This window comes from Lepus europaeus, chromosome 17 (assembly GCF_033115175.1).
Source record: "Lepus europaeus isolate LE1 chromosome 17, mLepTim1.pri, whole genome shotgun sequence".
Taxonomy (NCBI): Eukaryota; Metazoa; Chordata; class Mammalia; order Lagomorpha; family Leporidae; genus Lepus; species Lepus europaeus.
Window position 1 is genome coordinate 19,565,228 of NC_084843.1, and position 13,041 is coordinate 19,578,268.

General features: G+C 40.2%; 1 protein-coding gene and 1 long non-coding RNA gene across 6 annotated transcripts in view; one reads left to right on the plus strand and one right to left on the minus strand.

Annotated features, from left to right (window-relative positions):
- LOC133775756 (uncharacterized) overlaps window positions 1-520 on the minus strand; it is a 149,794-nt gene extending 149,274 nt beyond the window's left edge. For all 4 annotated transcript variants that reach the window (XR_009868311.1, XR_009868312.1, XR_009868313.1 and 1 more), the window contains exon 1: window positions 171-520. This is a non-coding gene — a long non-coding RNA (uncharacterized LOC133775756). The remainder of the gene's footprint in view (window positions 1-170) is intronic.
- Window positions 521-724: 204 nt separating this feature from the next.
- Window positions 725-12,780, plus strand: SMNDC1 (survival motor neuron domain containing 1). 2 transcript variants are annotated; one of them, XM_062214864.1, is made up of 6 exons: window positions 725-938; window positions 2,018-2,137; window positions 6,553-6,695; window positions 7,722-7,883; window positions 9,824-9,977; window positions 11,505-12,780. In XM_062214864.1, the coding sequence occupies exons 2-6, from the start codon at window positions 2,018-2,020 to the stop codon at window positions 11,640-11,642; spliced, it is 717 nt and encodes a 238-aa protein (XP_062070848.1). In that variant the 5' UTR covers window positions 725-938; the 3' UTR covers window positions 11,643-12,780. The 2 variants fall into 2 exon arrangements, with proteins under 2 accessions (XP_062070848.1, XP_062070849.1); XM_062214865.1 differs by lacking the exon at window positions 725-938 and adding an exon at window positions 4,682-4,871 and having other exon boundaries at window positions 2,047-2,137.
- Window positions 12,781-13,041: the final 261 nt, after the last annotated feature.

The following is a 13,041-nucleotide window of genomic DNA, read 5'->3' on the forward strand; positions in this document are numbered from 1 at the left end:
GGATTCTGGTTTCCGAATGGGCCAGCTCCGGCCGCTGTGGCCACTTGGAGAGTGAACCAGCGGATGGATCGATCTCTCTCTGCCTCTTCCTCTCTGTAACTCTGCCTTTCAAATATAAATAAATCTTAAAAAAAGAAAAAAAACCAAATAGGCCTACGAAATAAACCAACCTCTTCTCTCATAGGTTCCGCCACAATGTAAATAGCTTTCAGTTGCCACCGAGACGTTTGTCGCTTTTGTATCGTACACAGCGGTGGTTTCAACTTGAGTGGACGTTGGGTCAGCAGATTGGGCTGGTTAACACAGACTGCTGGACCCACCCACAGCTTCTAGCCTCCGGCCACCCGGGGCGGCGACTCGGCGTTTCTAACAAACGCCCAGAGCAGTAGATGAGGCGAGCTCGGGACCCGCACTCTGAGAGCCAATTGGCAGTGTAAAGGCTGCAGCGTACCTCCCACCGCCACGGGCCCAGGAGACACACGAGATCACCATTCCGGGAACTCCCAACAGCGCCAACCGCGCCCCACACCCAATACTCTATGCTTCAGCCGGAACTGAAGTAAAGCTAACGTATATTCTGCGCCGGGCGCACCTCAGTTACGCCACTTCCTTTGCATTTGGCTCCGCCTACCAGGCGTCCCTAACAGGAGTAAAGCGGACTGCTTAGAGGGCGCGAGGAGTCACGTGGGTAGAGGGACATCTCGCGAGGGTTTGTAAGTCTCGCGAGACTTCATTTGCCTCTGTCTTTTCCTCTTTCCAGCTCCCGGCTTTCCTCCCCTCCCCCTCTCTGCGGACTGAGTTCTCCCTTTTCACACCGAGTGGCCTTGTTGTCGTCGCGGAGATATTTCCTACTGCTGCTGCTCCTGTCGCCGCCGCCGCCGTCCCTGGGCTCATTTGCCCCCTTCCCTTCCCGCCGCCCCGTCCCCACCCCACACAAGGTAACAAACCCCGTTCGGGAGAGTTAGGCCGCGCCGGGCCTCGGCCTCTCCCGAGAGGAAGCGGAGGCCCGAGGCCGAGAGCTGGCTTCGCCGCGGAGCTCTGGGCGCCGGCGAGCGTGTTCAGAGCCACTGCCTCCGACCCCGAGTGGCGCCTGGAGCCGCCCCGGCCGGCGTGGGGCCTGGGTGCGGTTGGGACGCCGACGGCGCCCAGAGCCCTGGCGGTTTCCTGGGCGGCTGATTTGCTGTTGGAATTTCGAGAAGTGACACGATCCGCCGAGCTGTGGCGGGCTTCGGGGTGCTGGCTGCGGGGGGCAGAGCCGCCTGACTTGCTTTAACAAACCTGCGGGGTCTTTCCGGGTCCCGGGCTTGCTTGGAGGGAGCTTTGAGAAAGTGCAGGGCTCTTGGGAACCCTGAATGTTTGCTTAGACATCTTCGAGGGAAGCTCAGTTCGTATCTTTCGGGGCAGAATGAGCTGTGTTTGGCGGAAGGCGCGTTCATGCAGTACGTAAATAAACCGTGTTCGAGCGGTTTTCTGTGACTGCAGAAAGTGCGTAGACACGCACTTAAGTGGGTGAAAGAGTTCTGGGAAAGAACTCGGTAAGGCGCTCTGTGGAATAGTTCGCGGAGAGGGGGTGAGTTGTGTAATTAAGAACCCTTTTCACGTGGCCTTGGAAGCATTCTTTAATGCCCAGAGACTTTTTTCCGACAGTTTATGGATTTTTCCCACAGACTCATGCGTTTTAAAGGTGCAACAACCTTACCATTGAACCCAGAAGAGTGCCTTTCAGAGTTTAAAGAACATTAGAATGTCCCTTTCCCTCTTTATTGCTTTTTCTGCTTTTCTGTTTATATGGGATCATCTCCCACGGCTGTATTGTAGTTTTCAGAGTCTATCGCCTTGATCCTCGTGGTTTAGGTTAAGTTTCGACCAAGACTACGTAATGGTGGTAAATGAAGGTGCAGCATTAATAAGGAGTTAGAAGCAAAACTGGTTAATTCAGGGAGGTAGAGAAATTCTTCCTTATGGTTGGAGTTTTGGTTTAATTTTTATAGTATGACGCTTTTATATTTCCCCTCAGATGTCCGAGGATCTAGCAAAGCAGCTGGCAAGCTACAAAGCTCAACTCCAGCAAGTGGAAGCTGCATTGTCCGGAAATGGAGAAAATGAAGATTTGCTAAAACTGAAGAAAGATTTACAAGTAAGTATGGGTGGCCAGTTGTAGTTAGCATTGCTTGAAAAGCATATTTCTGTGTTTTTCACATGATTCGTTGCTTAGAAACCATAAGTAACCCAACATACCTTCAGAGGGGGATACCCACCACGTGTGTACATGTATGTATATGTGCACAGACACCATGGCTTCTAGGAATAGGGTTACTTTCTCAGTTTATGGGCATCAAACTAGTGGAGTGTTCTTTGTTGTATAAATCTTGTACTCCTTTAATTTTTAAAAATAAGTTGATTTTGAAAATATCTGTCAAATTTTTCAGAGAAGTACATACAAGAATATTTCAAAAAGTTCATGGAAAATGGAATTAAAAGATGCTTACTTTGGTGCAAAAATGTTTTAAATACATGCATAATTTTTCCTAATAGCATTTTTTATGAGCTTCTTAAAGACCTCTTCTGTAACTTTACAAGTGCTTTATTTTTCATACCTGTTAACTACATAGTTCAAAAGGTAACTAATATTAAAGAATCAGATAATTATAAGAGTCTCTGTAATGATACAAGATTATTTGAAAATGAAATGTATGCCTTTTTTTTTCAAGGCGATGTACACCTTTATTTACATATAAAAATGCTTGAGACTGGTGTTCTCTGTAGTTGTTGATAACTTGTTGAAGCTGATGTGGAAGGCAGTCTTTATTTGTCGAAGGACAGTTCAGTAGATAGAAAACCTTTTTTTAAACTGGCACTAGGATCTCAAGACAGACACAAAACCATGATGGCATCTGATTCTCTGTATGATAGGTTAAGAAAAATATCAGAAATCTGTCAATACTGTATTGTACAACTGTTGTGTTTTACAGCCTTCCTTAAAATTCTGAACCTGAGTTTTTAAAAGTTCCAAGGGTATTGTAATTAGATGAACTCACTTTACTGATTCAGTACAAAACTTGAATCTATATTCTATCTAAAGAATCCTTTCCCTTTCTTTATCAACCCATTGTCTATTAAAGGTATTAATATTTTAGGAATATTAGGACTGGAAACAAAATAAACTTATCTGAAAAGGGGTCCAGATTTGGGATTCTGAAATAGCTTATCTGAGCATAATTAAGGTGAGTTGAATATTTTCAAGTTCAAATTCTAGATTTGGGATGAAGTTGGAATCATGTTATTTTTAAAAACAGAAAATGCCAGGATAATTTTAACATGAACAGGACCCTCTTCAGAATATTAAAGCCAGGCCTGTGAATATCAGGGTGCCAGGCAATAAGAAAAAGATTTTTTTGAGGAACAATTTCTTCTAGTCCAGGTCCTTCAGAAATGATAGTCCCTATCCACTCATGTAGTATGCTCACGTGTTCTGTGAAGATGCACTGAAGACAGGGTGACAGGGGCAGTTGAGCTCTTGTATATTTATACTCTGTTAAGCACTAACTTTCTGCTTGCTTCAAAGAGAGGTGCCCCATCTACTTTCATCAGCTTAAAAACCAGTACATTTTTTTCTTTGAAGAAAACAAAACATTGTGTGCCAATGCTGTGTAGTATATATTGCTTCCTGGTCAGTGGGAGGAGAGGTTGGGGGTGGAGTTTGAAACAGCATTACTAGCAAATTCTCATTAGCATCTGGGCAGAGCTGCCTTATGATGACATGAGCATACTGGACAGTGTTATGGGGAGATACTATGGTGGTAGACATTGTAGAAGGCACCTCAAGGGCTTACCTAGGGTTCAGTTAGTGACCTGGAAGTCATTTATCTATAAATTATTCTCTTTTCTGTAACCATTTGCATCAGCACTGTCTAGTAGAACTTTGATGGTGGAAATATTCTGTAATACAGAATGTTTTTCCTGACCGGTTTTGATCACAGTTTCTTTCCCTTGAATTCCATTTTGAGAAAATAGATTGATTTGATTACTAAATTACAGGTCTGAACTGAAAATTAAGATGGAGAACATCTTTTCAGGTTAGATAATGTTCCGGGAAGGATTTAGTTATATGCTCCACCTAGCAATTGTCTCCATTGATAGATACCACAGTTAAGCTTCTGTTTTGCTCTGGGTCCCCGCCACTCCTTCCCCGCCCCCTTTTTCTGAGAGGTATCATACTGTTGGTACTTAATTTTGCCTGTTAAATTTGGTGGAAAATCTGTTCAGACTGTTTCCTAAATTTGTGATCTCCTCACTTGGATATTTTTAGACCATCCTATGGTTTCTGCTTTCTTGTACTCTTGGGAACTCAGATCCTTATCCTGGTTATTAATTTGCCCTTTGATTTATGACAGAATATTTCTTCAGTGACATCCATTTTCCAGTAAAGTTTACATGTTTCTCTCCCATATATTGTCTTTCATGTAGAGTAATGTTACTCAGAAGGCAGCAGATTAATCTACTGAAGTCCTAACTGCCTTTGTTTTTTCTCTTAAAAAGAGGGTATATTACAGTCTAGGCCAGCTAGCAGATTAACTCCCCAGGCAGTGTGTAATCACAAAAATAGTTTCTTAGGCTGTTTTGCTGAATAAATTGGTTCTAAAGGAGGCAGGGGTCAAGTCACTTGTCTCATATATTACAGTGGCTCTCTACATCCCCGAAACGCCTTCCTTCAGTAAGCAGAGTGCTTGAGTGCACCCCCTTTGACCTGCTGATATGTAGATCACAACACCTGATGCTTCCTGGAATTGCCGATTACTGTAACTGCTGCCCATCTGTCATTGAAGGAGCAGTTTCAGAACTCAGACTTGGGGGAGGAAAAGTAATTAATGGTATGTACCTTCAAGAACTCCCTCATACATAAATAGTTTCTCTGATACTTTAGTCCATTGATACGTACATGTGAAGAAAAATTTTTAGGAAATTCTTCATAGTTTGTTGGGAGGGTACATAAAACCATGGCCAAGTTACAAGACTCCAGGCAGATGTTCTGGATTCATTTTTCTTAAAGGTCATTTTATTTTAGCACAAGGCTCTGAAAATTCTTTATAGCATGCACAGCTTTTTAAAACCCTTTTCTTTGATGAAAAATGTATTTCCTTATAAAAGTACAGTGAGAAAGTGTTCTGTCCTAAAAGAAACATAGTTCTAAACCTCAGACCTACAAGTGCAGAATTCATGTTTAAGTGTTTGATCCATAGGAAGATGTGGAAGTATGATTAAGATTTTGTAGACTCTTGAGTCAGGATTACTAGATTAAATTCCTGGCCCTAAAAGTGGTTAACTATAAGCAAAACAGGATAATTTTACCTCTGACTACATGATCTGTCTATTTGGAAGTTCTTTACTGTATTTAAATGTAAAGGACTTATCTAATTAAAAACAATAATTGGATGGCTGCTTGGCAAGTCATAACATTTGGAGATACTATTCTACTGAAATTTCAATTCAGTAGTTTTCTAGTTTTTTTTACTCACAAAATTGACCTTACTCCAGAAATTAATATATTTGTGTATTTTTAATGCCCAAATACTGATTTTTCCGAAATAGCCAGGAAGATTTAATCTTTAAGGTAGAGGTAACATTTAACATTCTTGGCTACTGTACCAGAACTATTTCAGTGGGAACCAGAAGAAACTCAGTAAACTTTATTTTTTCCCCAAAGATGTTTTTTTGTGCAAAAATTGGGAACAGGTATGCAGGTTCTTAAATTAGAAAGCATAATACATAGCATGGATCTTCATTAGAGTAAAAGTATACCAGAGAGATAGCCAAAGTATCAGTATTTACTGTTTCTGAAGTTTTCTGTTATCCCTACCAAACGCCTTTGAATGAAGCCAAAGAATGTTAAGCCTGGGTTAGAAAAAATACTTGACACACACAGAGGCATTTCTAATGTGAAGCTGTGCTGATGTGGTTAACATTAAGCTGATTTGCTTTACTAGATGGATAGATTTTAAAATAAATGAATATGAACACTAATGGTTTCTTGTATGTACTTTATTTATGTATTTTAGTAGAGACATGTTTAAGTAGGAACATTTTTGTTACTTAATAAGACTGCTTTGGAATGTTTGGTGATTTGGGGAAGAATTTGCTAAGTGATACCCTATAAAACAGTATGGTTATATGAAACACAGGACAAAAATGAAAGGTTAAAGGATTTTGAAATTAACTCAGTTCCTCATATTTTATTTCTCATCTTAAGAAAACTCAGTTCAGTTAAAATAGGCACTTAGAAATAATGCATGATATGAACTCAACTCTGTTTTCATTAGTATTTGTGGTTAAGTTGAAAAACAGCTCTGAGCTTAAATCATAGTTCCAACACTTACTAGAAATCTCTGTTTCTACATGGGCATAATCACAGTGCTCTGAATGTGAAACAGATAAATATTTATAGAGTACTTAATAAGTGCCATAAATGTGAGAGCTGCTGTCGTCAAAACAAAGTAGTTGATGATGTGAGTTAAATATTATGGTGGTTTTTTTTTTTTTTTCTTTTTGTTTTAGGAAGTCATAGAACTAACCAAAGACCTTCTGTCAACTCAACCTTCTGAAACTCTTACAAGTTCAGACAGTTTTGCTTCTACTCAGCCCACTCATTCATGGAAAGTAGGAGACAAATGTATGGCAATCTGGAGTGAAGATGGACAGTAAGTGTAGAAAAAACTTCTAACTATAACATGAAATAATAAAATACAATGGTAAGATGTTTTTATTCAGTTTGAACTACTCTATTTTTTTGTTAAAAGATTTATTGGGGCTGGTGCTGTGGTGTGGTGGGTTAAGGCCCCGAGCTGCAGTGCTGGCATCCCATATGGGTGCCGATTCCAGTTTCGGCTGCTCCACTTCCAGTCCAGTTCCCTGCTAATGTGCCTGGGAAAGCAGCAGAGGATGGCTCAAGTCCTTGGGCCCCTGTACCCATGCGGAAGTTCCAGAAGAAGCTCCTGGCTCCTGGCTTTGGATCGGCTCAGCTCCGGCCGATGCGGCCGTTTAGGGAGTGAACCAGTGGATAGAAGATCTCTCTCTGACTCTGCCTCTCTGTAACTCTGCCTTTCAAATAAATAAACAAATCTTTATCCATATGGGATTCTGGCACTTCAGGCGGTGGCTTTACTTGCTATGCCACAGTGCTGGCCCCACTATCCTATTTTAATTTTTCTATGTAGGACATGTGATTGGTAAAGCCAGTTTGCTTCTTGGGTTGTTGAGATTACCACAGTTTAGTTTTAGCTTTAGATTCAGTTTGGGGGAAAGAATAGCTTGGAACTCAGAGGAAAGAAAAGTGAAAGCAAAGGGAAATAAGTGAATATTTTCTAAAATCTTTTTCTTTCCAAATTGAAAGAGTGAATGGCTGATTATTTCAGATATTTGTGAAATGTACATGCTGAAATCATTCCTTTAAGAAATATTTTTTTTCTCAGATTAAAACACATCCACAGCAGATATATAATGTATGTCAGAGACTTTCCTGACAATATTGCATTAGGACTTCCTTTTTTTTTTTTAATAGCCGATGGCTAACTCCAAACACTCTTTTGTTATCTTGGCCAGAAGGGCATTTTGATTATAGAAGTTTCAATTTAGAAACATGTAATGATTGAATCACTGCAGTATAAGTCTTGTAGGCTGAGTACTGAACCTTTACTCACCTGCTTACAGCCATGATATCTTTACAGGTGTTACGAAGCGGAGATTGAGGAGATAGACGAAGAAAATGGCACCGCTGCAATCACCTTTGCTGGCTATGGCAATGCTGAAGTAACACCACTATTGAACCTCAAGCCTGTGGAGGAAGGGAGGAAGGCAAAGGAGGACAGTGGCAACAAACCCATGTCAAAGTAAGTGGCTTTGACTTCAGCGTTTTAGATGTACCCTTCCCCATTTGTGTATTTGAGGGAATCTGCAGAGGGAAATCTACAGGTTTGATTGTGATGTGAGAGGTTAGTGATAAACAGTCAACACTGTTTATACCTAGAGAAAGTGAATTGGGGTCATTGGGGTTCCCACTTAGAAGTTTAGCTTGGGCATGGTGCTGCCTGTTATCTAGAGGCAAAAACAAGTAAAGAATTGCTTTAATAATATATAGAAGTTCTCAGCAGACCTTAACAGATAGGTGTAGTTTGGGCACAAAGAAATGCCAAAACTACAGCTGTTTAACATCTGTTACTTCATCTTTAAAATAAGGACAATAATTGAATTATTGGACTGTAGTGATTAAGCCATTAGTAAGACTTGACAAAGTCCTGGACATGTGATAGGTTGGTAAATGTTTCCTTCTTTTTTTAAAAAAAAGAGAATGTGGAGGAACATAGAGGTAACAGATTCCTGTGGTAAGAAGCTGGAACTGGAAGGTGGATATTTGACAAATTTAGAGAAACTGAGGACAGACTGTAAATGCTTATAAGCCACTGATAACATTTTTAATAAAGGGTATATGATGTATTCAGATTTGAGCTTTAGAATTACTACTGGCAGTTGCTATAATCCAGATGTAAGGTGATGATGGGCTAAACACTGCAGTGGGGATGGAGAAGTATACAGATTTGAAAGGAACTTAAGCAGCAATAGTGACAGTATTTTGGTTGTGTATTTGCCACATTTTGTTGTTATGGGTTTGTTGAGAGCTTCTAAAACCTAAGTTGCTATATAACTATATTTCACTTTAAGAAAATAATACCATTTATTAAAATAACATAACCAACTCTGGTTTATAAAACCGTGTAGTCTGTTTTAGGTCTTTTGACTGACTTCTGTGTAAAAAGCTATACTTCACTTCATGATGTTTCTCCATATATTTTCTCCAGGTGCTCTATATTACACATGTTAACTTACGTGTATTGGAAGCTGATAAAGGTGTAGATAACCATTCATGTTGAAACTCTTAATACACAACTGGCAGAAGCTATATAAAAACCGGGTTCTAGTCCCGATCGGGGCACCGATCCTGTCCCGGTTGCCCCTCTTCCAGGCCAGCGAGTGCAGTGGAGGATGGCCCAAGTGCTTGGGCCCTGCACCCCATGGGAGACCAGGAGAAGCACCTGGCTCCTGCCTTGGGAACAGCGCGGTGCGCCGGCTGCAGCGCGCCTACCGCGGCGGCCATTGGAGGGTGAACCAACGGAAAAAAGGAAGACCTTTCTCTCTATCTCTCTCTGTCACTGTCCACTCTGTCAAAAAAAAAAAAAAAAATCAAATAAAAAGTCATAGTTGAAATATTTTGGCTGGCGCCATGGCTCACTAGGCTAATCCTCTACCTGTGGTGCCGGCACCCTGGATTCTAGTCCCGGTTGGGGTGCTGGTTCTGTCCTGGTTGCTCCTCTTCCAGGCCAGCTCTCTGCTGTGGCCCAGGAAGGCAGTAGAGGATGGCCCAGGTCTTTGGGCCCTGCACCCGCATGGGAGGCCAGGAGGAAGCTCCTGGCTTCGGATCGGCGCAGCACGCCAGCTGCAACGCACCCGCCAAAGCCACTTGGGGGGTGAACCAATGGAAAAAGGAAGACCTTTCTCTCTCTCACTAACTCTGCCTGTCAAAAAAAAAAAAAAAAAAAGTATTTTGTCATGGATAATTAGTTACATTTGAAAGTTTCCAAAGATGCCACGTAAGAAGGGGAAAAAGCCTTTCTTAGTGCTGAATGGTTGGCAGTGATGAAAATAAGTTAGTGCCTTCATTCGGAAAGAAGCTGGTATTGGATTTGTGTGTGTTTGTATGTTGCTGATACCTACAAGGAAACCATCTTTTAAGTCTTAAGGTTTAGCATGTAGCTCTTTCTTTTTTTCCACTCAGAAAAGAAATGATTGCCCAGCAGCGTGAATATAAAAAGAAGAAAGCTTTGAAAAAAGCACAGAGAATAAAAGAGCTTGAACAGGAAAGAGAGGACCAGAAGGTGAAATGGCAACAATTCAACAACAGAGCCTATTCGAAAAACAAAAAAGGCCAGGTTGGTAAATCTTTCATCATACTTTGTATATTTGGAAAGTACAGTTTTCTTTGAAGGTAAAATTAAAATGAAAATGTAGATTTTAGAAGGACATGATTAACCGGATCTTGAATTCAGAATCATTGTCAGTCCTCAATTTGGCTTATTGAAAAATTTCTTAGCCACTGCCTACAATTAAAAAATTAGGAATAATGATAGAATCTGTGTGAGGATTACAGTGTAGAGACTGTGAGACTCTGCTCTGTTAGCGTGCTTTTACACCAGGCATCATGGGCAGCTTCTGTTGAAAAAAGCATTTACGTTTCCTTGATACACTTTGCTTTCTAAGGGTGTGTTCGGTGGAAACTAACCCTAACATTCATATAGGAAGTTCAGAGCGAGCAAGAATAAACCTGGCTTTCACTCTTGCATTTCATTACTGTCAAGAGAACCCTTCCAGTAGTAGACACTGCTTCTGAAAAGTAGGATGTGCTTTTCATAAGGTGTTTATTTGGAGGTGAAAGCCAAAGGATTTCACAATTTAAACAAACATTACAGCAGACCCTACAGTAAATTTCAGTTCAGCCAGTTTCAACTCTGCAGACCCTACAGTAAATTTCAGTTCAGCCAGTTTCAACTCTGCTAAGATGGATTGCTCAGAGCTGAAATAATGATTTGAATCTATAAAACTAGAATTTTTTTAAAAAAAATTTTATTTCATGGGGCTGGTGCTGTGGCATAGCGAGTAAAGCCACTGCCTGCAGAGCTGGCATTCCATACGGGCACCGGTTTGAGTCCCGGCTGCTCCACTTCTGATCCAACTCACTGCTATCACCTGGGAAAGCAGTAGAAGATGGCCTAACTCCGTGGGCCCCTGCACCTGCATGGGAGACCTGGAAGAAGCTCCTGGCTCCAGGCTTCAGATTGGTGCGGCTTCAGCTGTTGTGGCCATCTGGAGAGTGAACCAGTAGATGGAAGATTCTCCCTCTCTCTCTGCCTCTGCCTCTGCCTCTCCGTAACTCTGCCTTTCATATAAATAAATAAATTGTTAAAAAAATTTTTTTATTTTAAAGACAGAATTAGAGATCTTCCATCTTCTGGTTCACTCCCCAAATGGCCTCAACAGCTGGAGCTGGGCCATGCCAAAGATAGGAGCCTGGAACTGCATCCAGGTCTCCCACGTGGGTGGCAGGGGCTCAAGTACTTAACTATCTTCTATTGCTTTCCTAGGTCCATTAGCAGGGAGCTGGACCAGAAGAGAACAGTCAGGACTTGAACAGTACTCAAACGCAGTGCCGGCATTGCACACTATAGCTTAACCTGAGCCACAATTCTGGCTGCCAAAATGAGAATTTTGAGATTTATGAAGGCAGTTGTTAGAAATGTTAATAATGTGTAGTGATATTTTCTACAACTTAGAAGTTGGGTGAATGAGTTTCAGTGCAGGACCATTTGATATCTGGTTTTGACACTAGAACATTACATAAAATTTGAAATTTATTTTTCCCCAAAGCTAACCCAGAATGGTTTCTGTTTCCTTTCCCCTAGGTAAAGAGGAGTATTTTTGCTTCACCTGAGAGTGTAACTGGCAAAGTTGGAGTAGGAACTTGTGGAATTGCTGATAAACCCATGACACAATATCAAGATACCTCTAAATACAATGTCAGGCATTTGATGCCTCAATAATCAGAAAAACTGTTGGATTTCATCTCTGCAGGGCTTTACATTTACCTTTTTATCCTTATATTTTTCTAAAGGTAAATTATTTGTTAGATGAGTAAGGAAGATACCATTGTCATTGTTTGCTTCATTAGAATGAGACTTGAAGAAATTGCATTTGATAACTGCTATTCGTTTAACTTTTTCATTACTACTACCACAGTTCCCTCAAAGTTTGTTGAATAAAGCAACTTTTCTAGATAAGTGCTGCTAGTACAGCTCTTATATGAATTACTAAGATCTTAATATCAGGCCACCACTAAACTGATGGTACATAATTTTTTTATGAGTCATAACAGAATTTTCATATGCTTTGAACTTGACATATCCTGGCAGTCCTTAGGAGTATCAAGGCAAAATACCAATCTGATAAAGACATTTTTCATACATACATTTTTTTTAATCTTCAACTTTAAAACCTGGCTATTGTCCAGTTAAGCCTAAATATGAGTTAATTTATAAGTGACAGTTTAAAGGTTTTTCCTTCAATAAGCTGTTTTCTAAGCCTGTCAGGCCATCTCTAAAACTGAAATCTTTTATGTTCATTCATGGAGACTTCGTTTTATGGGAGAAGCCAAGCATGTTTAGGATGAGCTGCCTTTTGTAAGGTTTTTTGTTTGGTTGGATTTTGTTTTTGTTTTGTTTTTTGGGTTACTTTTGTGTGTTGGCTTTTTTTCTTGTTAGTTTTTCACTTGTGGTAGTACCATTTTTTGGATGTGTAATGTTTATATGGGAAAACAAAAAGCTGATGTATAGCCCTGTATACAGTGTAGATACTATTTTTGTAAAAAATTGAGGCTAAATTAATGAACAAGAATACTGAATGTTTCATCATTAAAAATTTCGTGTATTTCTTGTGCATTAATCTACCATAATTTCCCTGTATATTATGTTCATGTAGCTGAGTTTGTAATTTTGTTAACTAGATCAAGTTGCCAGCATTTGTTGGTGTAAGTGAACATCACAGTTAATCCTGAGTTGAATTTAAACCAAATACATGCATAAAAAAGATCTTCTAACTAATGGAAGATGATTTTTAGGTTGTGCGTTAATTTTAGTTTTGTATGTTTAACTTTTATTAAATAAAGTGTTTTTAAAATCTCCAGGGTGTGTTAACAAAAAGATGAATCAAGCTGCATACACTGGGATAGTGCTAGAGCGTTGTACTTGCTCATAGATTGCTATGGGAAAGAACATTAAGTGTATGACAAAGGTTTCAGTAAATCCTTAAGTATTCCTTCCTTTAGACATAGAAGTTGTGTCCTAAGGGATAAACTAGTCTTATTTTTAAGGGCTTTTGCTGTGAATAGTTTTGGTGGGGGGTGGAATTTTTTATTTGATGAATGTTGCTTCTTGGCAAGTTGAA

Excerpts from the sequence above, each read along its gene's own strand:
- SMNDC1 (XM_062214864.1), top strand. The coding sequence starts at position 2,018 with ATGTCCGAGGATCTAGCAAAGCAGCTGGCAAGCTACAAAGCTCAACTC. Across the intron at positions 2,138-6,552 it reads AACTGAAGAAAGATTTACAA|GAAGTCATAGAACTAACCAA; the intron begins GTAAGTATGGGT and ends TTTTTGTTTTAG. Across the intron at positions 7,884-9,823 it reads GGCAACAAACCCATGTCAAA|AAAAGAAATGATTGCCCAGC; the intron begins GTAAGTGGCTTT and ends TTTTCCACTCAG.